General features: G+C 41.5%; 1 protein-coding gene across 2 annotated transcripts in view; it reads right to left on the reverse strand.

Moving 5' to 3' along the window:
* Nucleotides 1-18,813, reverse strand: part of CCDC85C (coiled-coil domain containing 85C) — a 188,254-nt gene that overhangs the window by 19,642 nt on the left and 149,799 nt on the right. For both annotated transcript variants that reach the window (XM_027849087.1, XM_027849086.1), the window contains one exon: nucleotides 2,055-2,159. In XM_027849087.1, coding sequence (XP_027704888.1) covers nucleotides 2,055-2,159 — 105 coding nt within the window. The remainder of the gene's footprint in view (nucleotides 1-2,054; nucleotides 2,160-18,813) is intronic.

Genomic DNA, 18,813 nt, shown 5'->3' on the forward strand with positions numbered 1-18,813 from the left:
TAATAGTACATGCAACCTCACATCAAGATTGCTGTTGTTCTTTAGTTATTTTTCATTTGGGTCCAACTCTTCATGATCCCATTTGGGGTTTTCTTGGTAAAGATATTGGAGTGGTTTCCCATTTTCTTCCTCAACTCATTTTAAAAATGAGGAAACTGAAGCAAACACGATTAAGTGACTTGCCAGATTTGAACTCAAAGTCCAATGTATATGTTGAACATAAAACTCCCTTAATTTGGAGGGGATGGAGGGAGAAGAGAGGGAAAGGAGCCAGCCCAAAGTCCTTATGCTCCTAAACACACAGGTGGGGGTGCTAAAGGTCACATCTGTCACATATAACAGGGGAGCTAGTGACATGGAATCTGAAGCTGCCCCAGGCCAGCCCAAAACCCACTTTCCCCACCTCTTATCATCTAGCATGCAAGGCCTGTGTTTAACTAATCTGGGCCTTCTTTATAGGAAAGTCAGCAAACAGACACTAAACATTCATGTTCGGTACCAATAACAATAACAAGAGAAACCTTTCTTTTTTTTTTTTTCCCCTGATGAGGCAATTGCAGGTAAATGACTTGGCCAGAGTCACACAGCTAGTGAGTGTTATATGTCTGAGGCCGGATTTGAACTCAGGTCCTCCTGACTCCAGGGCCAGTGTTCTATACACTGCACCACCTAGCTGCCCCAAGAGAAACTTTTCTTAAAATGAAATATGGGGATAGCCCCCAAACCCCAGATTGTGGGTCCTGTCATGGTCCAGGGGAGGGGATCCTATGGCCCTCTAGGTCCTCAAGTATGGCCCTTTGACGGAATCCAAACTTCACAGAACAAATCCCCTTAATAAAAGGATTTGTTCTATAAAACTTGGACTCAGTCAAAAGGCTGCACCCAAGGACCTAGAGGGCCACATGTGGCCCCACCTTTGGTCCAGGCTACGGAAAAACAACTTAGTTCAGCAACTTGGCTGAGCAACTCCACCAGGCTGGTATATTACAATGTACTTATTATGTTTTGCTTCCCCAACTAGTACTTGAGGGAGAGATGACAGATGATGATGATGATTTTTTCGTGTTGTTCAATTGTTTTCAGTTGTATCCAACCCTTTGTGGCCCCCTTTGGGGTTTTCTTGGCAAAGATACTGGAGTAATTTGTCATTTCCTTCTCCAGCTTATTTTACAGATGAGGAAACTGAGACATAGAGGGTTAAGTGACTTGCCCGGGGTCACAGAGCAAGTAAGTGTCTGAGGTCAGATTTGAATTCACGTCTTTCCTGACTCCAGGCCCAGCACTCTATCCACTGAGCCACCTAGCTGCCCCTGATGATAATATTTATATAGGATTTTAAGGTTTGCAAAGTGCTGTATAAATATTACCTCATTTTAGCCTCACAACAATCCTACGGGGTAGGTGCTATAAGAATTCCTATTTTGTAGATGAGGAAATTGAGGTAGATAGAAGCTAAATGACCTGTCCAGAGTAAGTGTCTAAGGACAGATTTGAACTCAGATCTTTCTGAGTCTACGTCTAGCGCTCTATCCTTTATGCCACCAAACTACCTCATATACTCAATCTGGAAGGGATCTTAGAGATCATTCAGTTCAAGCCTCTCATTTTTCAGATGATGAAACGGAAGCTCATCGAGGTGATGTGACTTCCCCAAGGTCACATCACAGGTATTTGAACCTCACAGGGAATCTTATGGACTCAACCAGAAATCATTTGATTGTGCCGTGTCATGTATTGTGATAACACTTCCCTGATTCAGAATAAAGTATTCTGTCTAAATCTGTGAAAAGCTTCCATTAGCCTGAGAGTACCATAATTCTGACAAACCTTAGAGATCCCCAAACCCCCTCATAATATGGATGAACAACACAAGGCCCAGAGGAGTGACTTGTCAATGGTCACACAGCAAGCATGTGGCAAATTCGGGAGACATAAAGATTGTAAAGTATTGAGCCACAGGGTTCCAGTATATTTCCACATCTTATTATCTAAGCTTCACTCCAGATCCACTAATCACCCCCCCTCCCCAGCTGGCCAGCACAGAGGGCTCTTACGTTCTGCAGGGCATCCTGGTACTGCGGCAACGACGACAGCTGTGACTCTGAGTGATACGGGGACAGCCCCTTCCGAAGAGTTCTGAAGTCCCCAGAACTGGACTGCTACATGGGAAAGAAGAAAAAAAGGAAAAATCATGTGAAATGCATCATGGGCAACACCTTCCCATTTGTCTGGATTCTAGTTTAGATCCTGCCATTAACTTGATATTTCCTTGAGAAAGTTAATTCTCCCATCTGGAAAATGAGGTTGGACTAAAACAGTGCTTCCCAACCAGTGGCTCATGGAACTTGGAGGGTCGAGTGGAAGGACAGACAGAGAGGCATTGCAAAGGGTCTACAGATCCATAAAAAGTAGTGTTGTACAGCAGAAAGGACAATGAACTTAGAATCGGGAAAGACCTAGCTATGAGTCTCACCTCTGACCCATTACAAACTCTTTGAGCCTCAGTTTGCAAAACATATAATCAGAATTTTCAAATATGTGCAAATACTGTTATGATTAATAAAATGTTAAAATGTCACTGAATTCTTAGTAACTTCCGGTCATCATCTATTATCTCAATGAATATGAATGATACAACAATTATCATGTCAAAATCCTTCTAATTTTTTTTTCTTTAAAATGAGTACCTATAACTTGAAAAGGATAATTAGGCGCACTCTTCTAAGATCTCCTCCAGAACTGAAATTCTCTGATTCTAGAAATAATCAATAAATTAAGTCATGCCCATCATGCCCAGTACTATAAGAGATTAAAAAAAAAAAAAACACCAAGATGACATAACCTCAGCTTTCCATAAGCTACAGTCTACCTTGAGAGAAAAATCTAATACCCAAGAAATAATCACACTACTTCAATCAGTGTTGCTACTTCTGTCCTTCCCCTCCCATGAAGGTTACAAGCCTTCCATGCCTTAGTAGCTGCTTTTCATGAGTTGCTGTGGCTTGAAAAAGTTCCCTGCTTGGTGGCCAGCCCTGCGGTGATGAACTCCTCTCATTAGTTAAGGTGGTCCTCAGATAACAGATCAGCAGGTCCTAACCTGAAACTTTGCTAGCCTGGTCTGACCTCTTGCTTGTTTTCTGCTGGCAAAAGCTTAAGGAACCTAGGATCATCTCCGCACACTTAAAGAAGATTTTAGGGGAAGTGAGGCAGCGCAATGGACAGAGCACCAGCCCTGGAGTCAGGAGGACCTCAGTTCAAATCTGTCCTCAGACATTTGACACTTAACTAGCTGTGTGACTCTGGGCAAGTCACTTAACCCCATTGCCTAGCCAAAAAAAAACCCAGACACAAAACAAGAAGATTTTAGTGGAGGTAACTGAGAATGGTTCAGTAAAATGAGATATACATGTGAGTGCTTTAACCAGATTGTAAATAAAAAGAAGTTCAGTGGGAAGAACACTGACCTGGCAGAGTAAAGAGACAAAAATCTTAGTGCTGGCTCTTCCATCTATCCCTACCAACTGCTTCCTTCCTCATTGCCTTCAAACATGCCCTTAATAAACCTTCACGAGACCCCCATTTTGGGGGGTAGGAAGGAATCAATTAGTCATTTCTAACCCCATTTGGGGTTTTGTTGGCAAAGATACTGGAGTGGTTTGCCATTTCCTTGTCCAGCTCATTTTACAGATAAGGAAACTGAGACAAACAGAGTTAAGTGACTTACCAAGGATCACACAGCTAGTAAGTACCTGAAGCTGGATTTGAACTCAGGTCCTCCTGACTCCAGGCCTGGCTTTCTATCCACTATGCCACCTAGCTGCCCCTCACTAGAGGCTACCATGCCCTACTATATACCCCTTCTCTCTTCTGACACTGTCACTACCTTGGTATAAGCCCCCAACAACTCACACCTGGACTATTACAATAACCTGCTGGTCGGTATCCCTGCCTCAAGTCTTCCTCCACTCTTGTCCACCCTCAGCTCAACTGTCAAAGAAATCTTCCTCAAACACGAAACTGACCATATTACCTCCCCTCTTCAATAAACTCCAATGGTACTTTATTACCTCAATGATCAAAAAAAAAAAAAATTCTCTACTTGGCTTTCAAAGCCCTTCACAACTCGCCCGTTCCTTCCTTGCCAATCTTCTCACACCTTTCTCCCCTCCACATCCTGTGATAATGCTTCCTAGCTGTGTGACCCTGGGCAAGTCACTTAACCCCAATTGTCTCACTTAAAAAAAAAAAAAAAAAAGACAGTACTCCTTCATCTTCCTTCGGAGACTTCCCCAGAGATTACCCCCACACTGATCCTGCACACAGATCTTATTTGTACAGTTGCTTGTGGGTTATCTCCTCTAAGAGCCTTGAGTGTAGGAGCTGATTTTTGCTTTTCTTCACATCCCCAGGTCTTAGCACCATGCCTGGTACTTTGCTGGTGTTTTGTGTGTGTGTTGATAGATCATCTCACTACAAATGACTCACAGATCTCTATATATGTCCGTTATGTTCTGAGCCTGACCTAGCTCAGACTGGTCCATTAATGCAGGCTTGAGATTTAGAATGCAAGAAAACACTTAAGGCCCTTAAAATTCAATTAAAATAAATTTACTTACAAAAAAAAAAGATTAAAAAGATATAATTCATTACAAATAGACTCTGATCCTCTCTCCCCAGAGGGAGGATTCTCCAGGCCATTTTCCAGGACAGCCAGCTGAGTCAGAAGCCTTGTCCTCCTGACCAACCAAATCCAGAGGATAGTCTCACTGCCTCCTCAAAGGAAGCAGCCAACCTAAAAAAGGAGCCATTCCTCCCACAGGGCCCAGTCTCTGGCCTGAGTGTAATCTCATATCACTGAATGCCTATTAGTCGTTTCAAACTGGCTATGCCATAGATAGGAGCAGCTAGGTGCTACAGTGGTTAGAGCACAGGGCCTGGAGTCAGAAATCCCAGTGTTCAATTCTGACCTAAGACACTTACTAGCTGTGTTAGCCTGGGCAAGTCACTTAACCCTGCTTTCATAAAACTGAACAGGGAAATGGAGAACCACTCCAGTATCTTTGCCAAGAAAACCCCATGGACAGTTGGTCCAGGGGTCATGAAGAATCACGCATGACTGAATGACTGAACAACAGCATGCCATAGATATCTCAGACCTCACATATCCAAAACAAAAGTCCTCTTTCTCTTTTAAACTCGCTTTTCTACTGAACTTCCCTATTTGTTGAAGGCACCATCATATTTGTAATCTTTCAGGTTCATAATCTTGGTATCATCCCCAAATGCTTACCTTTCCTCATATCCCACATAGGAATAATAGATTTGGAGCTGGAAGAGGCCATGTCATTCAACTCTTCTATTTTAAAATGAGGAAACTGAGACTCATAGAGGTTAAATGACTTGCCCAAGATCCTACAGTTACTAAATGTGAGAGGCAGGAAATGAACCCTGGTCTTTCTGACTAAAAGCCCACTACTCTATCCACTATAATATATTGCCTCTCAGTGTCCAATCAGTTTGCAAATCTTGCCCATTTCTGTCCACACTGTCTCTCACATTTGTCTCCATGCTACTCACACAGCCCCTGCTTAGCTTGGGCCCTCATCACCACTTGTCTGGACTATGGGAATGGCTTCTAATTGGTCTCCTGACCTCAAGGCTTTCTGCACTCCAATCAATTCTCCACTCAAGCAATTTTCCTTAAGTTTAGATGTGACCATGGCACTTCTCTAGTCAGTAAATTCCCTGTTGCCTCTAGGATAAAATAAACTACTCTGTTTGGCTTTCAAAGCCTTTCATAATCTGGCCCCACCCTATCTTTCCAGCTTGAGCATACACTATTCTCCTTTCCATATTCCACTGTCCGGCCAATGGCTTTCTCTCTGTTCAGCCCATACAACACTCAATCTCCCATCTTGGTACCTTTCCACTGGCCATCCTTCATGTCTGGAATGCACTCCCTTCCTCACCTCTATCTTACAGAATGTCTCACTTCCTTCAAGACACAAATGAAACATGACCTTCTATACAAAGCCTTTCCTGATCTCTTCTCCAGTTGTTAATTACCTCCCTGCCATCCCAACCTGAAGTAACTGCAGTATTAGAGACATTAAATATTGACTTTTCCATTTAGAGAATCTTTGGCAATTTTGATGAATCCTGTCTGGGCAACTAGTTGCCGTTTCTCCTTTGACCACAGCTATATTTCTCCCTCCTTCTCTCCAAATCCTTCCTCACCACCACCCCCCACCTCACAAAACAGCAACAACAAACATTGGGCACTGCAGGGAATGATGTTTGAGCCTCAACATGAGACAAACATCTCAGATAAGGATTTACTGTGTCCAAAGCAGTGTTAAGTGAATTCACTCAATCACTGAGCATGTCCCCGGATGTGACATATAGTCTCCTACCTTAAGTATGCTCCCAGGAAGGCTTTAGAGGATGAGAAGGTGTTCATTTTAGAAGTGAACTCTCTCAGCATTATAGCTTCTCAGTACAAAGGAAAAAAGAAAGGGCTGGGAAACTTTCCAGGAATACAGGGGGGATAAGTGGGAGTGGGGGGAGGGGGGCAAGAGGGAGTGGGGAGGTAAGGGGAAGGGATGGAGAAGATGGGACTAGAGGTTTAAGGAAAAGAAAGCAAAGATCTGAGATAAAAAGAAAAGCAGTGAAATCCCAATAAAACTCTTCATTAAATTTCACTTTTCCTTCAGGGTACAGCAAGCACCATCCCCAGATTTTGAGTGGTATGAAACACATGACCTTTTCCATCTCTTTTGCTCCATTTCAACCTTTCAGCTGTCATTCTGAACGAAATGCTATCTTCCACTTCAAAGGAGCAGAGAGGAAACCATCAGGGTAATAAAATTAAATGGAATGTTTCATAAATAGAGCTTGACTGCATGTTTTAAAAAAAAAGTGAGATAGGGGACCAGACCCGGGAGGTAGAGTGAAGGAGGGAATGCTGGGGTGGTCAATCCTGAAGCACTTTTCTCACTGGTATGTGGGGAGAAGGGGGAGGAAGGGAGAGAGAAGGATGGTCTCTCAGCTAGGAAGCTAGAAAGCGTGAAAGAGAAAGTAACCCCTAAATTCTTAAGATTCGGAGCTGCAAATAGCTTCTGTTGAGAAGAGGAATTATAAGTAACTGGTCCATTTGGAGGTGGCAATGGCTCACCTATGGAGGATAAGCTAAGGTTAGAGGCCCCCAGGAACACATGTATTTGCCATATGTTGAGGATGGATCCTAAATGAAGGAGCAGGGAGGAGGGTTGAAGAGTGAAGGGACCAGGACAGTGAGAGGGTAAGGAATCATGTCACACAAGGAATGGCTGAAGAAACCAAGAAGGTTTAGCAGGAAGCAAAGGAAACTTGAGTGGGACATAATGACTGTTTTCAAGTATGTGAAGGGCTGTCATGGAGAAAAGTGATTAGATTTTGCCTCTACACCTCTGGAGTACTGAACTATACAGCCCAGAAAAAGAAGTAACGAGAAGGTAGATTTCAAATCAATATATTAAGGAACTTCCTAACAATCAGAGCTGAGTAACAGAAGAACAGGCTGATTCGTGAAGTATTTAGTTCCCTGCCATGGCTGGATGTGTTCAAGCAGAGACTAGTTGTTCACCTGTCAGGAAAGGTTCATGTTATACATTTATACATGAAGTGAGAAGCTGGATTAGAAGCCTTCTAAGATCACACAGACCTCTAGACCTACTGAATGGTATAATATTAGAGTACATACCTTCCATTTTATGGATAAGAAAATTGAGACCCAGAGAGGAGCTTGTTCAAGGGTAACCTAGCTAGTTAATGGCAGAGCTGGGATGTTGTAGGGGATTCATGATTTGGGTAGGGGCTGGACTAAATTAATCACAAAATCCTTCCCAACTCTTAAGATTTTATGATTCTACAGAAACTGAGTCTCTCAACTATCCACTAAAACATGATTTTTCCCTCTTGAATGATCACATCATCTTAAAAGGCACAACATGCAAAAAACACTCTAGAGTAACAGGGTGCTACCTACTGTTAGATTTATAAGATGAATAATTGAGCTAGAAGAGACCAAAGATAATACTAACATAAGGGGCATTAGAAACATAGACTATCACAGGTAGAAAGAATTTGGAGATCACTTAGTTCAATCCTTACTTAAGCACGAATAATCTTCAACATTCTCTTCAATATTTGGTTTCCAAATAAACATCCTCCCACTAACAGTGATCTCACCACCTCTCAAGGCAGCCCCTTCCATTGGCAGACAAACTCTTTTAGGTACTTCTTAATAATCTGTCTCTCCCTGTGACTTTAAGTTTAAAAGTGCTTAGCACCTATGATATTCTCAGCTCTGTCTAAATGATATCTAGCTTCCTGAGGTTGCATCCTCCATAAGCAGGCCCTCTAGAAGTTCAGAAAAGAAAATGGTTGAGTTATTCATTACTTAGGGGAGATGATCCCCATTTCCTGGGTGTAAGCACTAATATCATTTTCCCCTTTGACACGTCTCATTTCTTCTTACTTGGATTCATCCCCTTGACAGGACACTGTCAAGTCCTTAATGAAATGGCTTCATTAAGCAGCATTCATGTGGTTAAATCCTGAAAACCTTCTATTTCTTAAGGAATAGAATTTTTTTTAATTAACAAGCTGCAATTAATTACTTCCCATGTGCACTCTGTTCATTTATAAACACTTACATATGACTAGAACTTATCAGTGTAATACAGTGGAAAGAACAAGAGATTTGGAATCAGAGGGCCTGGATTTCAACCCTGGTTCTACTACTTCTGGCTGTGTGAGCTAGATTGAGTTATTTGATTTCCACTGGCCTCAGTTTCCTCACCTGTAAAATAAGAAGGTCCAACTAGATGACCTATAAAGTTCTTTCCAGTTTTAAATCTATGATCTTAGGATTTATGAAGTCCTAAATCCAAATGGGAGAAATGTGAAGTCTCTCATTAACTGGCAATATAACTAATGATGCACAAAAATGATTAACCATTATTCTACTTAGACCCAAATTAAAACCCCCTGGTATTTGCATTATCACTTCAGTCACAAAATGAAATTACTTCGCCTCATTTTCATCCCTGAAATGAGGCAGGAGCTGAAACTGCTTGACTAGATCCAATTGTACTTAAGGTGTCATTTCACAGTAGTAACATCATTTGAGTGAACACACAGATATCTGGAAATAGGGTAAGAATATTCTGTATCTCTCCATAAATGAAAGAAAGATTGGCCAGAAGGCACAGAAGCAGTTCTTATCTAGCAAGGTGACATGAAGATTAGCTTGCACTCATGGATCTTTTTACCAAACACCAGACTGGCTTTTTGAAAATAGTCCCTTTACATATACACATACACATACATACATACATACATATACATAAACACATATGTGTGTGCATATACATACATATGAATATATGCACATATACACATTGCTGTTGTTCAATCGTTTTTCAGTCATGTCCAACTCTTCAGGACCCCGTTGTGGTTTTCTTGACAAAGATACTAGAATGGTTCATCATTTCCTTCTGCAGCTTATTTTACAGATCAGGAAACTGAGGCAAAACAGAGTTAAGTGGCTTGCCCAGAGTCACACACCTAGTAAGTGTCTGAGGCTAGATTTGAACCTAGGAAAATCAGTCTTCCTGACTCCAGACCTACTGTTCTATCCACTGTGCCACTTAGCTGCCCACATACACACATGCACACATGCACATACATGTACACATATATATAAACATACCTTGTACACACATCCCTGAACATGTACACCATTTGGGTGGGTGCAGCAAACAACAAATAAGCCAGGAATCGACCAGGAGATCTGCCAGGAAAATGGCACAAAGTTCTTACAGATCCTGACCTGCTTGATACTGCACAAGTCCATTTGGTGCCCAGCAATAACAACTCGGCTGAGAATTAAGAAATACTACAATTTCCGAAGAGTCACAAATGCAGGTGATCCAAAGAGTAATGGAAAGATGCCTGGTGGATATAAGTAGGATGTGATAATTGGCAGCACTGGTATTGGCAGAGGTGAAAAAACACTATGCAAGCATATACAAGCAATGTTGTGAAAGATATTATCAAGGACTTGTATGACCAAAGGAGTGGTGGACTGGTCATGTAGCAACAAAGATAGATGGAAGACAGATAACAAAAATGTTACATTGGTACCCTGGAAACTTAAAGAGAACCAGAAGAAGGCCTCCAGGGCACTGGGTGAGAGCACTTTGGAGGATTTAAGGAAAGACTTAGACAAGAATCACACAGGATCCACACAGTCTGTATGGATTCTGATCTGTACCAGGAGAGGGAAATGCCCATGTCAATGAAATGACAGATCACTGAAGTGTAAATCAGCCATCTGCTTGCTAAACACACAAGAAGAGATACAAGATCATAGATTTAGAGCTGGAGGCTCTGCCAGTGGCAGAGCCACTTTCATCTCTAAGTTTAGGATTCTATTGGGCTATGTGGTTAAACCAAGGCCAATGCCTGTCTGGTGATAGAAGTCTCTCATTTTCCCAAACCACTCATTTCTAGGATATATCTCATTTCATGAACTATGGAAAGGTCACAGCTTGGGGAGCCAGGAGACCTAGGCTCTAATTCAAGCTCTATAGTAAGAGGCCTAATGCAGTACAGTGGATAAAGCATTGGAGTCAGGAAGACTTGGGTTCAAATCTTATCTCGGATGGTGTCATTCATGGTGTGACCCTGGACAAATTATCTAACCTCTCTCAACCTCAATTTCCTCATCTATAAAACTGGGATTATAATAGCACCCACTCATAGGGTTGTTGTAAGGATCAAATGAATCAATGCATGTTAAATGCTTTGCGAATCTTAAAGCATCACATAAATACAAGTCATTAACATGAACTCTGCCCCTAGTTAACCATGTGAAGCCTTTTCTAAAATTCCTTTTTTTATTAAGCCTAATTAAACCAAGATTCCTTAGCCTGACATCCAGGGTCTGTCACTCTCTTTTCCCAACTTACCATTCCAGATTTACCTCCTTGTTAGTACCAAGCACAGGACCTTGCCCATAATAGGTGCTTTATAAATGTACATTAAATATGTTACTCTGAGCAATGAGGGCCTGAACAACGACCCTGTTGGCTTGGGGTGGGACCTACTGTTGGCCAATCAATGACAGCCAGAGTGATTTGGGCTTAAGGGATGGTCCTTCAGAAAGAAATCTAGCCTGTAAACCCTAAAATAACTTTTGAGGTTTCAGGGATTAAAATTTACATTCCTTTGGGCAGAGCACCTGCAGGAAGGGTATGCTGCCCTAGGTGGATAGAGGGAAAAGAAGGAGGGGAAGAGAGGGAAAAGGAGGGGATGGTAGGAAGGAGGAGAGGAGAGGGAGAATAAAAGGAACAGAGAGAGGGAGAGGGAGAGGGAGATGAAGAGGAGAGGAATCACTGAATGGGCATTGCCTCAGTCAACCTGAGAACTGGAAAAGACCTTAGCTTAAAATGGACAAGGTCTCCCACTGCATCTGGGGCCATCTTCAGTCATCCTGATCTAATACTGGACCCAGATGGCTCTGGAGGAGAAAGTGAGGCTGGTGACTTTGCACAGCCCTCCCTTACTTAAACCCAATTCTCTTGCAAATTATGGCATCACCTTCCTGATGTCCTGGTCCTCTTCAAGAATGAGGGACAAACAACAACATTAAACAAGTCAATTAATGCTACCAATTGATCACTAAGTTTCTTATTCCTAGATAATAGGGTTTAGGGCCAGAATGGACCTCAAAGATTTTCTAGTCAAAGCTAAATAGCAGAAATTGAGTCCCAGGAAAGTTAACTAATTTGTTCAAAGTAACATAGGGTAGTAAGTAGCAGGCAAGGGTCGTGTCTCTTATTTCTTCTGCAGCCCCTAAAGAGTAGCTGGCATACACAAACAAAGGGAATCATAGATGTAGAAGGCTCCCTACTGCCTCTAAGATAAAATATAAGTCCTCTGTTTAGCTAATACAGCCCCATATAGCCAGGCCCCAACCTCTCTTTCCAGATCTACCAGACATTACTCCCACTCCCACACTGTGGCATCCAGTCAAACTGGTCTTCATTCTGTTCTTCCCTCATGATTCTCCATCTCTCATTTTTCATGCCTTGGCACTGGCCCTTGCCCATGAATGGAATGCACTCCTTTCTTGCCCAGGCTTCACAGAATCCCTCTCATCCTGTAATATGCAACTCAAGCACCATCTTCTCCAAAAAGTCTTTCTGGGAAAAGGAATAAGTACAAAAATATTGACAGCAGCTCTTTTTGTGGTGGCCAAAAAAAAAAAAAATAGAAACTAAATGCCCATCAATTGGGAAATGACTGAACAGGTTATGTTATATGAATGTGATGGCATACTATTGTGCTATAAGAAATGATGAAGTAGAGGGTTTTAGAAAAACCTGGGAAGACTTTTATGAGCTGATGCAAAGTGAAGTGAGCAGAACCAGGAGAACAATCTATGCAGTAAGAGCAATATTGTAAAGATAATCAACTGTGAAAGACTCAGTAACTCTGATCAGTTCAATGATCCACCACAACTCAAAAGGACTCATGATGAAAAATGCTCTCCACCTCCAGATGGGGAACTAATGGACTCAGGGCACAGATTGAACCACATTTATTTCTCTTCCTTTTTCTTGTTCTTCCTCTGACCACCCCCTCCAGAATATGGCTAATGTGGAAATATATTTTTGCTTGACTTTATATATATAATGGATATTGTAGTTGTTGCCTTTACGATGGAAGAGGGAAGAGGACAATTTGGAACTGAAAATAAAAATTAAATTAAATTAAAAAAAATTTTTAGAAAGCCTTTCCAGGTTCCTCAACTGTTAGTGTTCTCACTCCCAAACTACCTTATATTTAACTACTTGGAATATATTTTTATTTAACTTTATGTATTTTTATATATGCTCATCTCTGCCATTAGAAGGTAGGCTCCTTATCAGCAGGGATTCTTTTATTCTTCATACTTGTGTCCCAGCACAGTGCTTAGTACAAATTCTTATTGATTGACTAATTGATTGATTCTTAACATTTCATCTTCCATAATGACAAAAAAGATGTCTTTCAAACAGCAGAGACTGGGGGGTGGGGAGGGGTGCTAAGAAATGGAGAATAACTTGTAAAAAGATTTTTGTGACTGACTCATATATCTGGATGTTATTTAATCCAATTAACTCAGCTAGCAATTAACCCAAGCTTGTCTCTCTCATTTAACTCCTTTTTCTTCATCCTGCAATGTAGAAAACCCAAGCCAACAAAGACCCTAGAACAGGCCTACCTCATACTACAGGGTCCCTGGAAAAGTCACACGATTGTTTAAATCACACAGAAAGAAGAGCTCAAAAGGACTTTAGAAATAATCTAATCCAAGTTCTTTTACAGAGGAAAAAACTAGGGTCTCAAAAGCTAAAGTGACTTAGCCAAAGTCAGCCCAGTCAAAATCAGATTCCAAGTCTTCCAACTCCCAGGTCAATCAATACTCTTTCCCTTATACATCACTGTAGGAATGTGTCAGGGTCCTCAACATAGGCCCAGCTAAGACAACAGGGACAGGCTCAGAAGGGCATGTCAGAGATGGCATTTGACATGGACTCTGTTATGGACATAGAATCATCACCCTCCCCATACCCTTCTGTGCTTCCTTTACCCAAGATTGCAGGAAACTTACCAGAAAGCACAAGGCTTCACCAGCACACAAAGACCAAGAGGGAAAGGAATAGTTGCGCACCCCCTGTCCCCCACCTCCCCAGACTAGCATGGCTCTGCCACAAAGAAGGCTCATCTGACTTTTACTGCCTCTCACTTTTTCCAAGGCAAGCAGTTCTGCAGAAGTGGTAGAAAGCAACATTCTATAGTAACCACCAACCTAAACATTCTGTTCAAATGAGTGGAAAGAAGTTGGTACCCTTCACGGAACAATTGGCTTCAGCTGTTACCTGCTTCCCTCATGGCTTGGCTCAACGATGTGGTAGATACATCACTGTACTTAGGGACAGAAAAGATCTGAGATCAAATCCTGCCTCAGATACTTACTGGTTGTGCAAACTTGAACAAGTTACTTATCCTGTTGAGTTTTCTCATCTGTAAAATCAGGGCAAAGGATTTGATAGCCTCCTAAGTCCCTTCTTCAATAGCTAGGTGGCACAGTAGATAGAGTACTGGGCCAGAAGTCAGGAAGACTCATTTTCTTGAGTTCAAGTCTGGCTTCAGACACTCACCAGCTGGGTGGGTGCCCACCAGTGGGCAAGTCACTTAACCCTCTTTCCTTCAGTTTCCTCATCTGTAAAAGGAGCTAGAGATGGAAATGGCAAACCGCTCCAGTATGTTTCCCAAGAAAACCCTAAATAGAGTCACAAAAAGTCAAATATGACTGAAAAGCAACTGAATGACAACAAAGGTCCCTCCTGGCTCTACAGCTATGATCGAATGATCCCTGCCTTCTCTGGCTTTGTCAGTGTGGTAAAAGATTCAGTAATGATTCTACTTGCAACAGAATCACTAGAGACAGGGTGATATAGTAGAAAGTGCTGAGTCTGACTCAATCAGATCTGGGGGCTAGATCCTCAGTTCTTTCACCAACTAGCCTTGAGCAAGTCAATTGCTTTCTCTGAGCCTCAATTTCTTCACCTATAAAATGGGAATACTATCAGGACCTGGGATTTCATTGATGTAAAAATCCTTCAGTGACGGAATTCCTTCTATCAGTGCAGCTCTGCAACAGGCCTGCAGCTTATAATATGAGTACTGTTTGGGGAATTGAGAGAAATAAAGTGACATGCCCAGGCCTAGGTTTACACAGGTAGAATATGTTAGAGACAAGATTTAACCCCCGGTCATTGTAACTCCAAAGCTGGCTCACTATCCACACAAGACAATATCATTGTTAGGGATCTTCTACGATGATGTATATGATGTGCATCGCAAATGTAAGCTAAATTAATCTAGAATAACAAACCTAGCCACTAACTGCCTGGGACTCCGTTATTCAAGTAGGTGTAATACACACACACACACACACACACACACACACACACACACACACAAAATAGTGTGAGAAGAATGAGAATGAGAGAACCAAAGGCGGGATTTAGGATATGGGCTTTCTAGGAATGCCAAGAGAGGTAAGGATGCCCTGCAGTCTCTGGATAATTCATGCATGTCATCACAACACAGAGAAACTTATCCCCAGGGAAATGCTTACACAGAAAGGTCACCAAGGTAAAATCCAGGCATCTAACAAAACGTTGCTGAAAGTCTACTGCATGTGAAGCAGAATGCTTGGGGCTGGGCCCTAGCAGCCCCAATTAATTCCAGGCCTTTAATCATCCATCACAAGGCCCATAATTGAGGACAGGAAGAAGAGGGAGTGGAAAGGAATGAACACATTCATTAGACTTGGGTTCATCTTGTGGAGATGCTTCAAAAAAACTCTGAACAATTTCCACCTGTTGGGAACTGCAGTTGCTGAAATTAGAAAAATTATTTAACTGGAAGGAGAAATAGCACTTCACTAAAAGACTTCAGAAGATCTGGTTTCTAGTCATAGGATCTCAAGGGTTTGGAAGGCCATCTGTTCCAACCCATAAGTGCCTGGCACATTGGTTGATTAGTTACTGTTTTTCATTCTTGAAGAAGACCAAAATGACATCACTATGTTGGAGTCAACGTACAGTGTCATCCAACTCTGGCTGATCAGACCAATACAATCTCGGAAGGTTCTACCACAGGTCCAGCACAAATAAAACATTTGGAATGGAGATATCTCTAAATTTGCACATCACATTTTTTTTTTTGAGCTACCACGATTGAAACGCAAGTGCCATAAGTGGCTGGCACATAGTAGGCCCTTAATAAATGTTTACTAATTGATTGATAAATGTCCCAAAAGTCCCTAAAGGTGTGGTTATCCAGCCTTTATCTGAAGGCTGCCATGAAGAACCTACTATAGCTCTGAAGGCAGTGTATTCTATTTTCTGAAAGGCATTGTAAAATGCTTTACTGAAATCTAGGTATACTATGTCACAGAAGGTTAGTGCTACAATGGACCTTAGAGATGAAGCTGACTCTGAAAACTTAACTTGCTCTACTGATATATATGTGTGTGTGTATATATATATATATATATATATATATATACACACACATATATATATGTTTTTTGCCCCCATACTGTTCCTCTTCTTGAGAGATTATGGGCCTGGAAGGATGGCAGCATCCTTGACAGTAATAGGGAAGGCTAGAGGAAGGATAGGTTTTGGGAGGAAAGATGGTAAGCTGTTTTGAACCTGTTGACCTTCAGATCCCAACAGGACATCCAACTGAAAATATCCAAAAAGCAGTCATGACGTGGGATTGACACTCAAGAGAGAAACTTGGAGTGGATTTATAGAACTTGTAGTTTATGGAGTGGATTTATAGATTTATAGAACTCAGAGAGAAAAATGAACCTATGGGACCCAATGAGATCACCAAATGAGAAAGCATGAAGAAAAAACAAGGACAGGGCTTTGGGGTCCACCCACAGTTAGTGAATATGACAGGGTGATGAACTAGCAAAGAAGAGTAGTAAGAAGGAGAAAGACCAAATAAGAAGAGGTCACAAAAAGTCAGAGAGGAGACAGTATTCAAGAGGTGGATAGTGCTGCAGAGATGAAAAAGGACAAGCATTGGCAAAAAACCATCAAACATTGCAATTAAAAGATTATAGGTAACTTTGGAAGGAATAGTTTTGGTTACATGGTCTCAGACATTTACTAGCTGTGTGACCCTAGATAAGTCACCTGTTTGCCTCAGTTTCTTCATCTGTAAAATGAGTTGGAGAAGGAAATGGCAAACCACTCCAGTATCCTTGCCAAGAAAACCCCAAATGGGGTCATGAAGAGTCAAACATGACTGAAAATGACTGAATAGTAACAAAAATAATATATGTAGAGAGAGAAGATTATATGCTGTATATTACATATATAATAAAATATGAGAGAGACATAGAGAGATAGAGCCAGAAAGATGAAGTAAAGATGATGGTCAGGGCAAGTTTGTAAGAGTCAAAGATCTAAGATTCTACTTCTTTTATTTCAACAGTTCTATGCCTGCATTCATTAACACCTCCATTGTGTTCTCAATTATTTCAAGAAATACCCAAATACTGCCCCTCCTCTCCAAACAAAAGCTAAATTTCATACAACTGAATTTTTAAAACAAACCTCTTCCAATACTTTTTTTCTGGAGGGGGTCAGAGTGAGAGTGAGGTATAATAATCACTCACATTGACATACCATTTATAACGTCTTTTCACACAACCAGCATGTGAGCTAATGTAGGCAATAAAAGTTATCTCCATTTTATAGATGATGAAACTCAGGCCCAGACAAGTAAATTGACTTGTTCACAGTCACCTCACCAAAAAGAGGCAGTCAGGATTCAGATTGTGCTGAATTCCAATCCCAGGGCTCTTTCCCTTGCGTCATGCTGATTCTCCCAAATTTCTCTAAGTCTAGAAAGCCCTGTTCTAGTTCCACAGAGGACAAAGGAAGTATTTTACTAGAAAAACAATCACTTCAGACCCCGACCCTTACCCCCAGGGTGGCTACACAAAACAGAAAGTCACAAGTTCCATTTCTGATTCCATCTCAAGATCTTATCTGTGTCACCTGGTGCCTTTGTCCCTACAAGTCGAAAAAACTCTGCCTGGTTTCTACAAGACAGTATGTTCCCTAAGTGTCAATTACATAGTCAAGGTGATAATTAAACTCTTGAACCTTACAACAAAGGAGGCTATGACATTTCTGGTCCCAAAGATTTTCATAAATAGACCCTAGAGTTGCCCATAGCATTGGTTAATCATCCCATTTAATCTGGAAATAGGAAACTAGACTAGATAACATCACCAGTTTTTTTCTACCTGAAAGTATTCAAGGTTGACATGGGTCTGGGCCAAGGACAGTGAGGAAATGGAAGGCTAAGAGAGAGAGGACCGCTTAGCATGGGCACTTAATAAATCTTTGTTGATGGACAGAATAGTAGAAAGGGTGGTATAGCACAGAGCCCTGGATTCCAATTCTCTGTGCCAGGCCTGACTCTACTTTGTATTAGTCATTTCCCTTCTCAGGGATTCTGTTTCCTATAGTGAAATGAGGATATTGGACTAAATATCCTCCATAGCCCATCCAACTCTAAATTCAATCATCTTTTGGGGATGTTGGCAAGGGAGTGCTTTTTTGGGACATAGGTTGGACTAGGAGGTCTATGAGATCCCTATCTAATCTGAGATTCTGTGGTCCCATGAGATAGCAGTACTGACCCGGGAGTCAGACAGAACTCAGAAGACAGAAGGCTCTTCTCTGAATGGCCTATTTCTGTATTATTTTAGTCACACCTATGGCTATGCATCAGGAGTCTTGGGTTCAAGCTCTTCCTTTGCCAATAAGTTTTTATTCGACGTCAAAGAAGTCACTTGACCTCCATGGGATTGTTTCCTCATCTGTAAAATGGGGCTAATGATGCCTGTACTAGCTTTACCTCCCAGGAAACCAACATAGTATCATTTAGTATCAAATAAAACAATAGGTTTAAAGCACTTTGTAACTATAAAGTGCTATTTAAAGGTTAATCATTAGTTGATTCACCTGCCTTTGTCTAACTTCTTTCATGAAAAATTGGGATGGGAGCACTCCCACCTCAAATAAGGGGTGTGTGTGTGTGTGTGTGTGTGTGTGTGTGTGTGTGTGTGTGTCTAGAAATGGTCAGTGAAGTGAAGAGAGTGCTGGGCTGGAGACA

The sequence above is a fragment of the Vombatus ursinus genome, unplaced genomic scaffold (genome assembly GCF_900497805.2).
Source record: "Vombatus ursinus unplaced genomic scaffold, bare-nosed wombat genome assembly UNPS02007284.1, whole genome shotgun sequence".
Lineage (NCBI taxonomy): Eukaryota > Metazoa > Chordata > Mammalia > Diprotodontia > Vombatidae > Vombatus > Vombatus ursinus.